This window comes from Equus asinus, chromosome 22 (genome assembly GCF_041296235.1).
Source record: "Equus asinus isolate D_3611 breed Donkey chromosome 22, EquAss-T2T_v2, whole genome shotgun sequence".
In the NCBI taxonomy this organism is placed as follows: Eukaryota; Metazoa; Chordata; class Mammalia; order Perissodactyla; family Equidae; genus Equus; species Equus asinus.
This window is the reverse complement of record NC_091811.1, coordinates 8,298,995-8,318,328: the sequence shown is the minus strand read 5'-3', so window position 1 is coordinate 8,318,328 and position 19,334 is coordinate 8,298,995. Positions and strand designations below refer to the sequence as shown.

The 19,334-nt window shown below is 45.9% G+C and overlaps 1 protein-coding gene across 5 annotated transcripts in view; it reads left to right on the top strand.

The window, feature by feature from the left end:
* The window catches only part of LOC139041609 (annexin A11-like), a 41,537-nt gene extending 28,890 nt beyond the window's left edge, over window positions 1-12,647 (top strand). For 2 of the 5 annotated variants that reach the window (XR_011497073.1, XR_011497072.1), the window contains exons 6-14: window positions 69-163; window positions 887-1,000; window positions 3,059-3,149; window positions 3,588-3,667; window positions 3,797-3,853; window positions 5,948-6,041; window positions 8,863-8,958; window positions 9,914-9,972; window positions 10,175-10,253. Coding sequence is in view for 2 of the 5 variants with exons in the window: in XM_070494823.1 (XP_070350924.1) it covers window positions 69-163; window positions 887-1,000; window positions 3,059-3,149; window positions 3,588-3,667; window positions 3,797-3,853; window positions 5,948-6,041; window positions 9,914-9,972; window positions 10,175-10,297; window positions 11,852-11,911 (773 nt within the window). In the remaining 3 variants the exon portion in view is untranslated. Of the gene's footprint in view, window positions 1-68; window positions 164-886; window positions 1,001-3,058; window positions 3,150-3,587; window positions 3,668-3,796; window positions 3,854-5,947; window positions 6,042-8,862; window positions 8,959-9,913; window positions 9,976-10,174; window positions 10,298-11,851 lie in introns of those variants that run through there. The other 3 variants (XM_070494823.1, XM_070494822.1, XR_011497074.1) reach the window with 2 other exon arrangements.
* Window positions 12,648-19,334: the final 6,687 nt, after the last annotated feature.

The window sequence follows — 19,334 nt, the reverse complement described above, 5'->3', positions numbered from 1 at the left end:
GAAGTCTCCAGCTGCAGAGCATGCCCACGACCCCCGGCCCTGCCCACTCCCACCTCTTCTTCCTCCAGGGACTGATGAGCAGGCCATCATTGACTGCCTGGGGAGTCGTTCCAATAAGCAGCGACAGCAGATCCTCTTGTCCTTCAAGACAGCTTATGGAAAGGTGAGTCTGTGTGTATATGTGTTTTGTGGGTAGGGGAGTGGTCCCTCGCAAATCAAGGCATAGTCTCCAGCCAGCCCTACTCACTCTTGCTTTTCCTTGGCCGAGGGGGGCTTCCATCTCCTGGAATGGACCATGAGGTGTATTAGGGTATTTCCTGCTGTCCACCTGGCCAGTGGCCTCTCAGCTGACGGTGTCTTCTAGAGGTGAAGGATGCTCTGAGGGAGAAATCTCACAGTCCATAGGATACTTGAGGTTTGATGAGAGGTGCCCAGAGATCCGAGTTCTAGCCCTGCGTCTGCCATGACTCACTGAGACCAGGGGCAAGTCATTTCCTCTCCACTCCCACCTGGTGTGTCTCCTCCTGGAACCCAGGCTGCTCTCCCTGCCCTCTTCACCACCACCTCAGGAAGTTTAGCTGATAGAAGAGCTTTGAAGGAAAAGGCAAGGTGGTTGTATTTTGAACTTTTGAATCTTAGAAAGGTGAAAACAGTAGATATTGAATAGGCAAGTGTTCTAGCCCAGAGTATCTCCAACTTTAATGTGCCCTAGATCCCCTGGAATCTGGTTCAAATGCAGGCTCCGATTCTGCAGGTCTGGGCTGGGGCCTTGGGTTTGGCTTTTCTGTTGATGCTGCGGGTCCTCGGATCTGGGATATTGTCCCTATTAATCACCTTCTGTGGATTCTCAAAGTAGGGTTTTTTGTTTGTTTGCATATCCAATCAGGATTTGATCAAAGATCTGAAATCTGAACTGTCAGGAAACTTTGAGAAGACAATCTTGGCTCTGATGAAGACCCCGATCCTCTTTGACATTTATGAGATAAAGGAAGCCATCAAGGTGTGTAATGTGTGTGTGTTTGTGTTCACATGTGTAGACACAGCCCAGGAGAAGGCCTGGATGGCATGATGTGTCTTAGCCTGCTCATTAGCTACTGTTGTCACTGTGGCTTCTGGACCCTTTTGGGTTGGAGTCTAAGTGCTACAGAAAGGGGAACTTCTGGTGACTTCCCCAAGAGGCAGATGAGGTGTCATTCAGCATCAGGGAGCATCTAAGTTTCTCTCCATCTTAAAAACATAGTGGAGGCTGGGGTTGTAGAGGAAGCTAGTGGTGCAGTGAAAAGAAGAGGGGTATGAGGCATGGGTGATGTCATCCTCATTCATTAGGGCTCTGTTATTGGCAAATAACAGAAACACTCTTGAGTAGTGTAGGCAGAACAAAGATGGAGAATCAGTTATGGGGATAAAGACTAGCAGCCTGGTGTGGAGAGGGATGGGACCCAGGCAGGGTTTGCCTCTTGTCTCTGCTTCTTCTTGAGTGTCCAGTTCATTCTTCATCTACTTCTTTGCTGCTTTTTTTATGTCTGCTTGGCAGAGGATCCCTGTTGACCCCTCTCCATTTACCTTTCAGGGATCCAGCCACAGAAGAGATCACTGTCCCCTCATTCCAAATTCCAAACAGGGGGCAGATTCTGATTGGCTTAGTTTGGGTTCACTATCTCCCCCAGTCCAGCTGGTTATGACCAAGGGCAGATTATGACCATTCTGGAGAGTCTCATGCCTCCCAAGACCCACAGCAGGTATCCACCGGATGGGGAGAGGGCAGCTCCCACAGAAGGGGAAATTCTTGTGAATCGAACAGATGCTCCAAAAGAATCCACCTTTTCTTTGAGGCCTGATAGGTGGGCACACTGTGACTCCACTAAAACACACCTACGTGCTTTCTTCTAGGGAGGAGGTCAGGAGGCATTTGGGGAGGGCAATGGCCTGGGACCCCAGCAGTGGCCCCCAGCCCTCTGCCCAGCCCCAACCCCCAGCCAGCTTCATGAGGTGGTGGTGGTTGTGGAGTGCTGGAAACAACATACAGTCCCTGTTGCTTATCAACTGTGTGGCCTTGAGCAAGTCACCCCACCACTCTAGGCTCCAGTTTCCCACCAATAAGAGGTTCACTTATATATGAGAGATAATAAATATTATAGCCCTAGGTGAATCACAGGGGCAGCTGTCACGAACTACCTATGTATCCTTGAGCATCTGTAAAATGGGAACGTGTGAACACTGAGCAAGGTGGCTAATGGAAGCTCTTTGTAAACCCTAAGTAATCTAATGGTAGCAGTAATCAAAAAAATAGCTAACCCTCTGTTGTGCTTCCTGTGTGACAGGCACTGTTCTAAGTGCTTTACGTATGTAACGCATTTAATCTGCATGACTTCCCTGTGAGGTAGGTGCTAGGATCACTGCCATTTATTGACAAGGAACCTGAGGCACAGAGAGCTTAAGTAACGTGCCTAAGGTCATACAACTAGTAAGCGGCAGAGCCGAGATTCAAACCAACATAGAAGCCTGGCTGCTGACCTTGTCCTCCACCTTCTCACTGTCCCTGACATGGTCGTCTCTGCATCCTCATTGTTGCTACCTTTTCCTGGATGTCTCCAGATGCTCCACAGTTCACTCTAGGACTCTAGTTTGTTCACATGTCTGCTCTCTTGTGTTAAACCCAGTTTCTCAGTTTTTCTCATCTCATTCATAGGCTGAACTTAGAATAAAACAGATATGGGTCCACATCTCAACCCACCATTTACTGTGTGGCCTTGGACAAGTCACTATACCTTTCTGGTTCTCAGTTTCCTGGTGGGTGGAATGGGGATGATCCTGTAGTCTCTGCTCATCACCATGTTGCTGTCATTATCTGGAACTTGCCTGGGCCTGTGGAGAGAGCTTGGCTGCTGCAGACCCAGGTGGCAGCAGCCCTCTGGGGGTGTCCCTGTGTTTGGGGCTTCTGTTGCTGGGGCTTGTGCCTTGGGGTATGGGGCAGCAGCATAGCGCCTGCTCTCTTTCCTGGGCACCAGTGAGGGAGCTATTATAAGCTTGTGGCTTGTTGTGTTCTCGGCCACTACAGGGGGCTGGCACCGATGAGGCCTGCCTGATTGAGATCCTCGCCTCCCGTAGCAACGAACACATCCGGGAATTGAGCAGAGCCTACAAAACAGGTCAGACTGGCCCCCAGGGCCTTCTGCCCTCCGCTGATTCCTGTGCTTTCTGGGCCTCGGCCACACCCTCTCCCAGGGTCTCTATTCTCCTGGCCTTCTTATCTCTTCATCTGCCACTCATCAAGCACTGGACTTTGATCCAGGACCCAACCTTGCCTGCTGTTTACACACAGGCCAGGTGACTAAGGTAAGGGAGAGCTGGGGAAAATATCTTGAGTGTGGTTTGGGCCAAGACTGGCCAGAGGCCAGGTCAGCCTGGAGGTCATAGCCCCTCCTGGATCTCTAACTATATGTCCCAGGATGCTGTGTGGGCTGCCTGTCTCTTCATGCCCAGGACTCCCATGCCCTTCTTTTGCCACTGCCCACTGTTGACTATGTACAGTGGGCAGCTTCATTCATGTGGCTGCAAGCTGGACCTTCCCTGTGTCTCCCTTTCAGAATTCAAAAAGACCCTGGAGGAAGCCATTCGAAGTGACACATCAGGGCACTTTCAGCGGCTGCTTATCTCTCTCTCTCAGGTACCTTTCCCACAATAGAGCTTGGGGCTCAGAGAGGCGTGGATCTTGGAGCAGTGAGGAACAGGGATGGGGAGGTAGGGGTGTGCAACTCCACGGAGTGGGCTTGACCATACAGCTGCTTCCTTTCAGGAAAACCGGGATGAAAGCACAAATGTGGACATGTTGCTTGTCCAGAGAGATGTCCAGGTGAGTGTGATGGCCAGGCTAGGTACGCCACCTGGCTTCCTAAGCCGGGGGGTGGGGATGTCCTCTACTTTCTTGCTTCACAAGGGAGGAGTTCTGGGATGGAAAGAGCAACAGATAAGGAGTATCCAGATGCTGTGCGTTTCATACAGTCCCTGCCACTTATCAACCATGTGGCCTTGAACAGGTTACCCAACCACTCTAGGTTATAGTTCCCCACCAATAAGAGGTTCCCTTATGTGGGAGATAATAAATATTACAGTCCTTGGTGAATCATAGTTATAGATGTGAGATTTCACGTGACTTGGTACTTTCCTTGGGTTTGCTTATATATACCATTATGTTTGCAAATGGGCAGAATTCATACTTGCCTGTTAAACTTTTGAAGGTTTGAGCCTAGAAACCACCTGTCTCATTAGTTGTGTAGCCTTAGAATTCTGCCCTTGTCCCCAGCCTTGTGTGAATTGCAGACAAAAGATGAAAAGTGTCCTGCCATTTCCTCTCTTTGTCCAGGCATCTGAGTGCCTCTTTAGAGGAGTTTGGGTTTGCCACTAATGAATTCAGACCATAGTGGTTCTGGCTGGAGAGAGCCATGGCTTCCTGGTGGGAGGGAGCTGGCCATACTTCTCTCTCCCCCTTCATTACTCCTGCCACCCGTGGCAGGGCATTCACCAGGCACCGCCAGTGGTCTCCTTATCTTTGCTTTCTATCAGGGCGAAGAGGACCTCTGTGGAGTGCCCTGTGTCAGGGCTGGAAGAGAGCTACTCTTCTGGTCTGGTCCATTTCCTTTCCAGATGAGGAAACTGAGGCTAGAAAGGTTGAGCATTGTGCCCAGGGAAGTCTGGAGGCAGAGCCTGGACAAGCACCCAACTCCTGGCTCTGTTCTCTCTGCCCAGGCAGCACACAGACCCCTGGTCCCAGACCCCTCCTGCAGGGTCTGCCTCAGTTAACATCTCCCTGGCCTGAGACATCCATTTTCATTTGTGAACTCAGGGCTGGACAGTCCCCAAGCTCCCAGGCTCTGGCTCGTGCTCCAGTGTTGCTTTTCCTATTTCTTATAGAGGCCGTTTCCTAGCTGAGGCAGAAGTTGCCTCAGTTTCAAGGTCTCCTGCCTACTGCTCTGCCTTCTTGGTTTGGACCTGCTCGGCCTCTCCTTGATCTGTGCCCCCAATGGCCATCTTCTGCTCTCACCTATCAGTGCCTTTCCATCAAGAGCTGCTATCTGAGGCCTGGAAAGCACTTTAGAGCCATTTGGGCTGAAACTTTCAAAAGCTTAATAGGCAAGTGCAGATTCTGCCCATTTGCTGATGTAATGGTATATGCAATGAAACACAGGGAAAGTGCCTAACCCATGAAATCCCACATCTGTCACTCTGATCTTTCAATTATTGTGATAGTTATTGTCTCACGTGTTCCTTTTAGATAGGAAAGCTGCTTTTTAAAGATTGGGGAATTTCACATAGAAATCTGGATTTCTGGCTTCTCATGAGAAATGGATCTGACAGCTGTGAGCCTGCATTCCTCCATCATTGTTCTCAGCTGATGCTGAGAAATCAGTTGCCCTTCTGTGTGGCTAGCTTTGGTCCCTACCACTCCCTGGCCTTATAGCTGGCCTGTTTCCCTCATTTAAGTTACCCAGCTGGCCCCCTTGGGCTTTCAGGTTTGTGACCCCCAAATCTAATCCAGCTTTTGCCTTTTAGAGATGAGAAACTGAGGCTTAGAGGGGCCTGTCTAGAGTCCCCTGGCAAGTTGGTAGCAGAGCTAGGACTCAAGCCCAGGCGTCTCATTCACATTTTCCTCTGTGTTGCTGCTCCCTTGTTTGGGTTAAAGCTGTTCCTTGTCTGGGCCCCAATGGGTCTTGGTTCTCCTGGTCCTGAGTCCCCCCAGCCTCAGAACCCTCTGTGTTGCCCAGTGAGGGAGTGCGGATGGTGTCTAGTTTGGCACAGTGAATGGAGCACAGCCGAGGCGCTGCTCCCATTTCCTTTCCCTCTTGGCCTCCAGGGCCCGGAGACTCTGCCCAGGTCTCCCAGGTGACATGGGCCTTGTGTCTGGGTCGAGGCCTGTATCGCATGCCCATCTTCCCCTCTGTCTGTCCAGGAGCTATATGCAGCTGGGGAGAACCGCTTGGGAACAGATGAGTCCAAGTTCAATGCAGTTCTGTGCTCCCAGAGCCGGGCCCACCTAGTGGCAGGTAAGGCAGTCTGGGCCTCCCTGGGGCCAGGTATATGAGGGCAGATGAATTATTGTGGGAAACAGAGCTTGCAGGAACACTTGGCAGTTATGCTCTGCATGGGGCTTTCGCTTCCTTAAAAGAGCCCCTGGTGGTGATTTAAAAGATGTTATCAGTAGGTTTCCCGAGTTTCTGCAAGCATCGAGTTCTGGAGGAAAGCAAAGGAAGAGGCAAGGGAAACTGGGAGCCTTCTTGGCTGGTATCTTTACATGCTAGAATGTGGAATGTTAGGATTGAGAGAGCGCAAGAGCATCTAATCCAAAATGTGGCATAAAAAATGAGCATAACCATAAGACTAACGTTTATTAACTCATTCATTCAACAAATTGAGCTCCTGCCGTGTGCCAGGTCTTGCAGTAGGTGTGGAGACTGTAGGAAACAGCACTACATCATCCCTGCTCTCATGGGGATCACCTTCTTGTTTGGGGACATGGGCAGTAAACAAAAATAAAATTCCTACCAGATGGTAAATCCTTTAGAGAAAATAATAAAGTTGGAAACAGGGATAGGGAATGATGGAGGATTGGCGGGTGCTTGGGGAAGTCCACCGAGGTAATGACATTTCTTTTAAAAACATGAAGTAGTTGCAGGTGCAAAGGCCCTGAGCAGGGGGCTCCCAGCGTGACTGAGCACCGGTTAAGGCAGTCGGTGTAGCTGGAGCAGATGGAGTGAATGAGAGTAGTAGGAGGTGAGGTCAGGGATGGGAGGAGGCCCTGCTGACAGTTGTTGGGACTAATTGTTTATCCTGAGTAAAAGCGAAAGCCGTTGAGGGCTCTGAGTGGAGGAACAATGTGATTTGACTTAGATTTTGCAAGTTCACTGGCTGTTGTGTTGAGAAGAGTGAAGGGGTCAATGGCAGCACAGCAAACCAGTTAGGAGGCGGCTGCAGTAATCCAGTGGAGAAATGATGGTGGCTAGCACCAGGTGGCAAGGGCAGGTGGTGAGAAGGGTAGGATTCTGGCCCTGTTCGCTGATGAATTGGACATGGAGTATGAGAGAAAGAAGGGTTGAGGAGGACACAAGGATTCCTTCCCGCTGAGCCGGTGGAAGAATGAGGTGGCCCTCAACTGAGATTGGGAAGCTGTGGATGGAGCAGGCTTTAGGAGGGAAGGAAATTGGGAGCCTCAGGCTGGAGATATGAGGTAGGCAACTGGGTTTATGAGTCTGGAGATCAGGAGAGGTCAGGCTAGAGATGGTGGTTTGGAAGCTGTGAGTGGGTTGAAGGTGTGTTTGAGGCTCTGGGACTGCATGAGGTCCTCTCAGGAGGAGACCAGCAGTCAGAGGACAGGGCCCTGGCCGTTGCAGGAGACTTAAGAAGGAACACTCAGAGAAAGGGAAGTCCTGGAGGCCAACAGTGTCAGAACAGCTAATGTGTGAGGCAGGCGAGGACGGAGAATGCTGACCACACTTAGAAATGTGGGAGGGTGGGTGGCTCAGGTGAAAGCCTAGGCACCTGCTCTGTGTGTGCACGAGGTCTTGTAATACATACACGCAGACAGGTGCTGCTGTTCTCCCATTCTGTGGATGAGAAAGCAGGCCCAGGGCAGGGGCAGGAAATTAGGTCATCTAGCTGGTAATGTGGCCGAGCTCAGGTTTCAACTCCACCTGTCTGGCTCCACAGCACGCTTTTTAACATTTACACTACACTGTGATGGAACGTGAGTGAATGTATTTTCATTTTAATCATTATTTATTTTAATGAGTATAGACTTATATAAGTAGCACATCAAATCCATGGTTTCACAAACATTATGACTTAGGAGAAAAGAGGAGCTGATCTGAAGCAAATAGTAAGTGATGAAGACAGATAAAGATATAGCAGAAGTCGTGACACTGATATACAGATGACAGAAGTTTGGAGAACACTGACAGAAACTGAGACCCAGGCTAGAGAAGGATTTATATCCAGGGTCAGAGCTAACGTTAGGACCCAGGTCTCATTGTGCCGCCTGCCTCTCTAGGAACCTGCAGTCCACTTCCTGTGGTGCTCAGCTTGTCCTAGGGTGAGCTGGGGGTGCTGGGTGGGCAATAGCTCAGTCAGATTGGGAAAGACAAGGCTGATACATGGACAACGGAGAAGGAATGGCATGGACTGGAAGTGTAGGGGATTTGAGAAGAGAGGGCAGGCTATCGGTGTGTAGGGGTCCTGAACAGGGGATTATGGTGTGATGGGGTAAGCAGCCTGGTGAGGGCAGTCCTGGTGAGGGGACGGGACCGCATGAACAAGCTCGAGGGGAGTGCACTCGACTTGGGGGTGAAGCATCTGGCTGATTGAGAGCTGGGAAGGTATGGTCAATAGGGCTATCCAGGGTGCTGGGAGCAAAGTGGAAGAGAGGAAGGGGCAGAAGTCTCCTCACTGTGTGTCCTGTATTAATTTCCTCTACCTGTCATAATGAAGTACCACAGACCAGGTGACTTAAATGACAGAAATTTATTTTCTCACAGTTCTTGAGGCTGGAAGTCCAAGGTCAAGGTGTCAGCAGGTTTGGTTTCTTCTGAAGCCTCTCTCCCTGGCTTGCAGATGGCCACCTTCTTGCCATGTCCCCACATGGTCTTTCCTCTGTGTGCACATCCCTGGCGTTTCCCTGTGTGTCCAGATCTCTTCTTAAAAGGACACCAGTCAGATTGGGCCACACTAAGGGTCCCATTTTAACTTAATTCTTTAAAGACTTTATCTCCAAGTACAGTTACATTCTGAGATACTAGGAGTTAGGATTTCACCATATGAATTTTGGGGGGACAGAATTCAGTCTATAACTGGTCCCTTCTGTCTTCCCACTAGTTTTCAACGAGTATCAGCGAATGACAGGCTGAGATATTGAGAAGAGCATCTGCCGGGAGATGTCTGGGGACCTGGAGCAGGGCATGCTGGCAGTGGGTAGGTGTCTTGGGCTTGCCTTGCCTACCTGCCTGCCCACCGGAGACTGGTGTGTATTGTAATTTTCAGGGTGCTCACCCAACCTCTCGTTGAGGGTGGTGCAGTGAAAGAAACACAGGATCCAAGATAGCTAAATCTAGCATGCCCAAATGGTGGCAAATCAAAGTGCTGCCTGGATTCCTGTGCAGTTGTACCCTAACTGTCCTGGAGGCGTCTTGTTTATATTTCAGGCGCAGCTCTGGGGAAGGGAGCTGCAGTGTGGTTATTAGTGGGCCAGCAACCAGCTGCTCTCCTGGAGGAAGATGACTCATATCCTCCCAAGTTTCCTCTAAAAATACATTGCTGCAGGCAGTTGTCAGATGTTTGTGATGGAAACACATGGAAAGATTTTTCCTTGCAACAGCAAAACAGGCCCTTGCTGAGGAGAGCTGGCATAGTTCCCAGGATGATGGTGGGCTTCTTGCTGTGCCTGAGCCCTGCCCTATGAGGCAGGGCCTGATGGGCCAGGTCCTGCCCCCCAGGAGGGTTTATACCCATTTGGGAAAATCCTCCTCATTTCTCTGCGTGTCCCTCACTGTTTGTGTCGTGGCCTAAAAAGTCTAGGGAGACTTTTGTTCCTCCTGGCCGTCCTTTCTCCATGAGGGTCTCTGCGTCTCCAGCTCACCTCTCCCATCTGAGCAGCACACGGGCCTCATCACTGTCCACGTTTCTCCCCACACAGCAACTTTTACCGTGTGAGTTGCCAAGAAAGAGGTTGGGTTGGTCCAGGCTCTGGATATTTCTATTCCAAAGAGATAGAGCAAGACCATGGATAATTGAACCTGGAGAATGGGGGAGAAGAAGATGGATGCAGTGATGTGCTTGACATCTGACTTCCTAAGAGGATACTCGTGTACTCTATGCCCACTTGGACTGAGTTTACTGCAGATCGAGTTATTCTGTTTTTCTCTTCTAGTGAAATGTCTCAAGAATACCCCAGCCTTCTTTGCTGAAAGGCTCAACAGGGCCATGAGGGTATGTAAATCTCATGTGCAGGGTCTGGGTGGGGGTGTCTCAGGGACCAAAGGCTCAGCATAGAAGGCATGGGCTGAGCCACCCCTCAGCCAAGGAGACAGAGAGCCCATGGGTGGAGAGGGGGCCAGAGTGCCTGGGGAAGGTGGGACAGTGGGATGGTGAGGAGGCCCATTGCTCATGCCCTTGGGCGGACTCTCTTCAGGGAGCAGGAACAAAGGACCGGACCCTGATTCGCATCATGGTGTCTCGCAGCGAGATTGACCTTCTGGACATCAGAATGGAATATAAGCGGCTGTATGGCAAGTCATTGTTCCACGACATCTCGGTATGGGCCTTCTCGGGGCTGACTGGGCTGCCTCTTGGTGTCCCACTTGCCTGTGGACCTCCCTGGCCACCTCCACTGTCTCCTTGACATCTCCCTCCTCAGAACTCCCATGGGCTTGGTCTCTGCCCCATATGGGCGTCTTGTTTATGGGCCTTGTCCTTGCTCTCCAGTTTTCACTGGTTCATCTGGTTGCTCCCGAACAGATTGTAAGCTCCGGAGGGCAGGAGGGGTCTTGACCCTGCTGTCACCCCCACCCTACATCCCTAGCATGCAGCACATTCATTGCTCAGGAAATGGGTGGGGAAGGAGATTCTAAACATCTGCATCAGAGAATATGCAGGACTTCTCCTACCTTGGGGCCTGGCCTTCAGAGTCCCAGCCACCCTGTGATTCTGGGATCTGTCAGTGAGACTCGGGTCCCAGCACTCCCTAGAATGCAGCTCTGGCTCACTGATAACTGCTTCCTTCACTGAGCTTTGTGATGGAGGCAGTATAGAGAGGCAGTCAGAGGCGACGGCTCTGGGGTCACCTGCTCATAGCCCAGTTCTGGCTTTTCTGCTTGCTCACTGAGTGCTCTCAAACAGCTTCTTTAAACCTTCCTGAACCCCAGTTTCATCCTCCATAAGACGAGGTTGCTAATAGCTCCCCCAAGGAGTATTGTGAGTCTTGAACAAGGCAGTCCAGGTAAAGCATATTGTGTGACAATAAGTGTCTCATAAACACTAGCCATTCTTTTATCACTGTCTGCCAGAGCCAGTCTGACAAAATTTATTCCAGTCTGGGTGGTCTGAAAGTTACATTCTGAACTCACATGAACCTGGAAACTGTAGGCACCATGACCAGGTCCTGATTTCAGACTCACTAGTGTTTGATGTTGGACGTATCATTGAGAGAAGCCAATCTCCATTTCCCTGGCTATAAAATGATGCTGTTGATAGCAGAGAGTTAGTAATTATTCACAAAGTGTCTTCTGTGTGGGCATCTTGAAGAACTCATGGACTTGCCCTCAAGGAAGGAAATGATTAGAAATTTTCTAAGCGTGGGCCGTGCTTCTAAAGTGCGATGGGCTCAGATGGAGGAGAGATCAGTGTGAGCTTGGATACCTAAATAATAACAGCACCCTCCGCTGGAAGGTCGTCTCACAATAGATTACATTCCCAGCGCGGGACATAATACTACATTACGGTATAGTCCCAATTTAGTGCGACAACAGTGCGCTGTGAAAAGACCACTGTTAGTTAGCCCTGGGGAGGGGTTTTTTTTGGCTGTTTAAATATGTTTTTGGTTTTATTTTTCAAATTCTAACTTTAGTCCTTGGGGTGAGTGCAGCCTTCTATTTTTTACAGAGGGTTGGGGAGGCTGAATTGCACTATCCAAGGTCTGTGCCAGCTGTGACGCTGAGTTTGTGAGCCCCTCACCCAGCATGCTGGGGGATTTCCTTGGGATGGGCCTACCTCTCTGTCAGAGCACTTGAGGCAGAAGGAAATCCAGACCCAGGAGGCCAGAACTAGCTCTGCCACCCTTAACTGATGTCTTCCTTGTTTCTGTGACCAGGGAGACACTTCAGGGGATTACCGGAAGATTTTGCTGAAGATCTGTGGTGGCAACGACTGAGCGGTGACTGGTGGTTCACTTCTGTCCACCTGCTGGCAAGGGCAGTGCCGGGAAAAGGCCAAAGGAATGTCCATCTGTTTCTAACAAATCCTCAAAATAGCCCCTCAGGTGTTCCACTGCAGACTGTCCACAGAGCCCTGGCCCTGTCCTCCTCGTGCTCCTCCTGTTCCGTATAACGTGCTTGATCTCCAGCTCCCGCAGGATCTCTTTCCTCCTCACCCCTCACAGCCTCTTGCTTCTCTCTTCTCAAGTAGACATTTTGTTTCCTGACTCACGCAATCATTCTCCTTTGCCTGTGGCTGAGACTCTTGGCTTTGTTTTAGTCATGTAGTTTTTATATGTTTATTTGGAGGCATTTTTTTTTATAGTCATTGCCAGACAGATGCATACAAGACTCTTTCCTGCATACATATTTTGAGTGAGAGAGGTCGGGTGGGGGGACACCATGTCCTCACTGAGGAGTAAAAGGGAGCACCTTTTAAGGGTAATCTTTGCATCTGGTGAGAATGTGTTATGAGCTTTGTTATTGCCAAACTCACTCCTTTTTAGAAAAGAAAAGAAAAAAAGCCAGAAAGTCATCTGTTCCTTCTTCCATGCAAAACCACAAGAATAAGGGCAGCTCCCTGCCATTGACAGGGCTTCTTATAATTTGGAATGTGCCTTAAACCTGAATGTCAATAGCCAAAAGCTGTTTCTAAATTAAAGTCAGCCGGCTCTGGAATGTTCTGGAAATGTTTCCCTGGTGCCAGCTTGTTTCTTTCTGCTTCGTGATTCTGCCCTGTAGCTCCAGGCTTATTAGCTGGTGAAAATTTATATGACTTTAAATAGAAATTTGTGCTCAGGAAACCCTGAGCATAAGTAATTTACAGGGACCTGGTTGTTTGGACCTGAGAAGGGAAGTTTCTGAAATCCATTCTGGAGGCCCAGACACTGAAAAGGTGTGGGGATTTAGTCAGATGTAGGCACACTGAAGTCCAGTGAGGGTGAGGTAGGAAGAGGGTGGCTCTTCACCCAGGTCCTGAAGGAAAGGCATGGGCGAGAGGGGGTGTGCATGACTCCTGGGATAGGCCTTATGGCCAGGGGCCAGAGAGGAGAGAGGGGACAACTCAGAGAGGCACAAGACCAGTGCCTTCCCTCAGGGACCCTTCAGTCTGAAAGGGTGCTCCTGGGTGTGGTCCCCACCCAGCCTTTTGTCTCTTGCTTGGTGGCGGTAGGAGGGGGTGAGTCCAAAAGGGGAAGCATTTCTAGAAATCACTATCTCACGTCCAGAAGCCCAGAGCTTGCCTTGCTGGTCAGGGGTCTCCACTCACTCCTTTTGTGATCTGCAGTGTTGAAAGTTTAGAAAGGTGAGACTCTAGAGACTAGGGTTGAGATCAAGCCTGCTGAGCCCTGGCAGGGCCCTAGGGAGTGGCTTGTCTCCAAAGTAGACATCTGCTTGTGGGTACTGCTGGACTCCTCACTGCTACCTGAACATAGAGGAGGAGATGATGCAAGGGGCATACAGCAGCCATGAGCTAGACACCAACCTGGCCTACCTAGACCTGCCTTCCTCACCAGAGGAGGCTGATGTGGGCACTGGAATCGATAACAGGCCCTGCTCATCACTTCAGCTCTGCCCTAGTTTCCATGCCTGGAGCCTCTTGACCAAGACCCAGCATGCTTGGCTGAGGTGCTCCTCCCCTGGGGCAGACCCCTTGTCCTTGGGCATCAGGTGGGAACTGCATGGTGGGATGCACTGCTTGGCATTGCACAACTTGCCATGAACTCAGGCTGCTACTGGCAGGCCTCCTGAGCTGTGCCAGGGCCTAGATTCAACCTGCTCTAATGTGACTGTAAATGTATTGTGATATTACTTTGCCCTGTTGTCTATACCATAGGTTTCAAACTGCTGTCCAGCAGGCAGTATTTAACCTGTACATGCATTTACTTTGGTCTCCAAAGAGTCTTTTTAGACATTTGGATTTGTTGTCAACATTTAAACATTGAGAGATTTTGTATTTTAAAAAACCTGGAATTCTGGTTTCTCTTGAAAACCCAGAAATTCTGGCAACACTGGCCCAGCATTCCTGCACAGCAGTTGCTGCTGGAGCCAGATTGCAGCTGTCCCCTTTAGACGTGTGCTCTCCATTTTGCCACAGGCCCCACCACTCCCTATTGTCTTCCACCAAGCACATGTTACCTATTTGGCCCCTGCAAGCCTTTAAGATCCCTGGTCTACACACTTGAGGACCACCTGTGTTCATCCTGGTCCTGGTTCTCACACACATGTTCAGGGCTGGGTGGATGCTTTTCAGAAAAGCCTTGAGAAAGCCCTAAGCTCTTGCCTGTGGCTGACCTTCAGGTTCTGCACAAACAGGAAGTTAAGGCAGAGTCACAGGCTGCCTGGCTCATTGTCAGTAGATGTGCCCAACACACACAACACATCTGCAAAGACCAAAGAGATTTTTGGGGGGTTTTTTGGTTCCAGGAGTTTAAGGAAATTTGTTGAATCATTAGTGACCACTTACCTAACTGAACAGAGACTTCAATGGCCACCCTTAACAAAGAATACCAACTTTAGAAGTCACTAAAACTACAACAAATTCTGGGGAAGGGAAGAATCTGATTTCTGGAGTTGTCACATTATAATGTCAAAATGCCCAGTTTTCAACAAAAGTTATGAACCATGCAAAGAAGGAAGTTTGATCCATACACAGGAAAACAAGAAATCTGTTAATACAAACTGAGGAAAGATCAGATATTGGAGTTACCAAACAAAGACTTTAAATCAACTGTCTTTAAAAAGCTCAAAGAACTAAAGGAAACCAGGAGAGTGATGTCTCATCAAATAGAGAATATCAATAAAGAGAAATTAGAAAAGGAACCAAATCGAAATCCTGGAGTTGAAAAGTACAATAACAAATGAAAAATTCACTGGAGGGGTTTAAGAGTGGATTTGAGAAGGCAGAAGAAAGAATTGGCAAACTTCAAAATAGGTCAATTGAAATTTCCCATTCTGAGGAGCAAAAAGAAAAAAATTAACGGAGCCTAGGAGACCTGTCAGGCACCATCAACTGTACCAACATATGCATGATAGGAGTCACAGGAGAGAAGAGAGAAAGTAGAATTATATGAAGAAACAATGGCTGAAAACTTACCAAATTTGATGAAAGACATTAATCTAGACATCCAAGAAGCTCAGTGAACTATAATATAAAAAGATCCACACCGAGACACATTATAACCGAACGGTCAAAAGATAAAGAGGGAATCCTGAAAGCAGCAATAGAGAACCAACTCGTCACATTCACTGGACCTTCTATAAGATTAACATTTGATTTCTTGTCAGAAACCATGGAGGCCAGAAGGCAGTGGGGTGGTGTATTCAGTGTGCTGAAAGAAAAAAAAGTCAACCAAGGATCCTATATCTGGCAAAATAGTCTTCAAAAATGAAGGAGAAATTGAGGTATTCCTCAGTGAACAAAAGCTGAGATGGTTTGTTGCTAGTAGACCTGCCCTATGAGAAATGCTAAAGAAAGTCCTTCAAGCTGAAATGAAAGGATACTGGACAGTAACTCAAATACAGAGGAAGAAGTAAAAAACATTGGTAAAGATAATTACATAGGTAAATATAAACATCAATATTAGTGTGTTTTTTGGTTTGTAGCTCTTTTTCCTATTTGATAAAAGACAACTACACCAAACAATAATTGTAACTCTATGTTGATAAGCACAAAATGTATAAAGATATAATTTGTGACAATAACAACATAAAGGCCAATGATGGAGCTATATAGGAAAAACGTTTTTATATACTGTTGAAGCGTCCTATTAATTCAAATTGGATTGTTATAAATTAAGGTGTTACTATAATCCCAGAAAATAAAACAGTAAAAGAAACAAGGGAATCAAAACAGTATACTTGAAAACATCTATCTAACACAAAATATGGCAATAATGGAGGAATTTATTTATAGAAATAAATGACATAGAAAACAAATTGCAAAACAGTACAAGTCTTTACTTATTAGTAATTACCTTAAATATAAGTGGAATAAACTCTCCAATTAACAGGCAGAGATTGAGAGGCAAAGGACATTATATCCTGATAAAAGGGTTAATCCATCAAGATATAACAATTAAAAACATATACACCTAAAGCCCCAGAAAGTTTCAAACAAAAGCTGACAGAATTGAAGGGAGAAAAAGTTCAACAAAAATGGAGACTTCAACACCCCACTTTCCCTATTGGATAGAACAATTAAACAAAAGATAAACAAGGAAAGAACTTGAACAACACTGTAAACCGACTAGGCGTGAGAGACGTCTATGGAACAGTCTACCCAACAACAGCAATACACATTCTTCTCAAGTGCACAAGGAAAATTCTCCAGATAGACCACAAAACAATCTAAATAGATTTTAGAAGACTGAAACCATACATTGTATTTTCTATTACCACAATGGAATTAGAAATGGGTAACAGGAGGAAATCTGGAAATTCTACAGATATGTGGAAAGTAAACAACATACTTAAAAAAAACCAAAACACAGAATCCAATGGGTTAAAGAAGATAGCACAAGAGAAATTAGAAAATACTTTGAGATTAATGAAAATGGAAGTACAACATACTAAAACATGGGATGCAGTGAAAACAGTGCTCAGAAGGAAATTTATAGCTGTAAATGCCTACATCGAAAAAGAAAGAAAATCTCAAATCAATAACCTAAGCTTCCACTTTAAGGAATTAGAAAAAGAAGAACAAACTAAACTCAAAGCAACAAGAAGGAAGGAAAATAAAGATTAGAGGGCAGATAAACAAAATAGAGAATAGAAAAACAATAGAATCAATAAAACAAGAAAATGGTTCTTTGAAAAAGATCAACAAAATTGACAAACCTTTAGCTAGATTGACAGGAAGATGGAGAGAGGGAGGAGACTCAATTACTAAAATCAGAAATGAAAGTGGGGGCATTACTAACAATCTTCTGGAAATAAAAGATTATAAGAAAATACTGTTAACAATTGTAGCCAACATATTAGATAACCCAGATGAAATGGGAAAATTCCTAGAAACACAAATTCCCACATCTGATTCAAGAAGAAATAGAAAATCTCAATAGACCTATAATAAGATTACATCAATAATCAAAAAATTCTCAACAAAGAAAAACCCGTACCAGAAGGCTTCACTGGTGAATCTATCAAACATTTAAAGAAGTAACACCAATCCTTAAACGCTTCCCCCCAAATTGAGGAAGAACATTTCCTAACTCATTTTATGACACCAGTGTTACCTTGATACCAAAGCCAGACAAAGACATCACGAAAAAAGTGCAAAAATCCCCAGTGAAATACTAGCAAACTGAATCTAGCAGCATGTTAAAAGGATTATTCACCATGATCAAGTGGGATTTATCAAAGGAATACAAGGATTATTTGATACATGAAAATCAATCACTATAATACACACTATTAATTGAATAAAGGGGGATAAAAACCTAATAATCATCTCAATTGATGCAGAAAAAGCATTTGAGAAAGCCCAACTCTCTTCCATGATTAAAAAAAAAAAATTCCTAAGAAATTTAGAAGGGAAATTTATCAATCTGAAATAAAGGGCATCTATGAAATGCCACAGCTGACATACTTAATGGGGAAGGATAAAAGCTTTCCCCCAGTATCAGGAACAAGACAAAGATGTCTGCTCTTGCCACTGCTATTCAACATTGTATTGGAAGTTCTAGCCAGGGCAGTTAGGAAAGAAAAAGAAAGAAAAGCATTCAACTTGGAAAATAAGGATTAAAACTCTTTCTATTCACAGATGACATTATCTTACATATAGAAAATTCTAAAATATCCACACAAAAACTATTAGAGCTAATAAATGAATTCAGCAGAGTTGCAGGAGGGGATACATGATCAACATACAAAAATCAGTTGTATATTTATACACTAGCAATGAACAATCTGAAAATGAAATTAAGAAAACAATCCCATTTATAATAATATCAAAAAGAATAAAATACTTAAGGATAAATTTAACCAAGGTGGTGTAAGACCTATACACTGAAAAATACAAAATACCTTCTGCTCATGGATTGGAAGACTTAGTATTGTTGAGATGGCAGTACTCTGCAAATTGATCTGCAGATTCAATCCAGTCCCTATCAAAATTCCAACTGTCTTTTTGCAGGTATAGACAAGCTGATTCTAAAATTCACATGGAATTGCAAGGGACTGGTCCCCAAATAGCCAAAAGAGTCTTAGAAAAAGACAAAAAAGTCAGGGAACCCAAACTTCTTTACTTCAAAACTACAAACAAAGCTACAGTAATTCAAACTGTGATACTGGTATAAAGACAGACATATAGACCCATGGAATAAAATTGAGAAGTAAACCTAAACATCTATGCTCAACTGACTTTTGACAAGGGTGCCAGGACCATTCAATTGGGAAATAATTTTCTCTTCAACAAATAGTGCAGGGACAGCTGGATCTCCACAAACTAAGGGATAAAGTTGGATCCTTACCTCACATCATATACAAAAATTAACTCAAAATAGATCAAAGAACTAAATGTAAGAGCTAAAACTAGTAAAATCTTAGAAGAAAACATAGGAATAGTTATCACCTTGGATTTGGCAATGGATTCTTAGATATGCTACCAAAAGCACAAGCAACAACAAAAAATAGATAAATTCTTCATCAAAGGACTTCATCAAAATTAAAACTTCTGTGTTTCAAAAGACATTATCAAGAAAGTAAAGACACAACCCACAGAATGAGAGAAAATATTTGCAAATCCTCTGATAGAAGCCTAATATCCATGATACATAAAGAACTCTTACAATTCACCAAGAAAAAGAACCCAATTTTAAAAATGCGCAAAAGACTTGAACAGACATTTCTCCAACAAATATATACAAATGGCCAACAAACACATGAAAAGATGCTCAGCATCGCTAGTCATTAGGTAAATGCGACTTAAAGCCACAATGAGATATGACTTCACACCTAGTATGATGGCTATAATCAAAAAGACTGATGTTGGTGAGGATGTGGAAAAACTGAAACCCTGTGTGTTCATTGCTGGTGGGACTGTAAAGTGGTACAGCTGCTGTGCAAAAACAGTCTGGTGGTTCCTCCAAAACTTAGACACAGTTATCAGTTGACTCAGCAATTCCAGCCCTAGTTATAGACCCAAGAGAAATGAAAACGTATATCCACACAAAAGCTTATATGCAAATGTTCATAGCAGTATTATTCATAATATCCAAAAAGTGCAAACAACTCAAATGTCCATCAATTGAATAGGTGAATAAAATGTGGTTCATCTATACAATGGAATATCATTCAGCCATAAAAGGGAACAGAGTACTGATACACATTACAACATGAGAGAACCTTGAAAACTCTACGCTAAGTGAAAAAAGAGTCAGA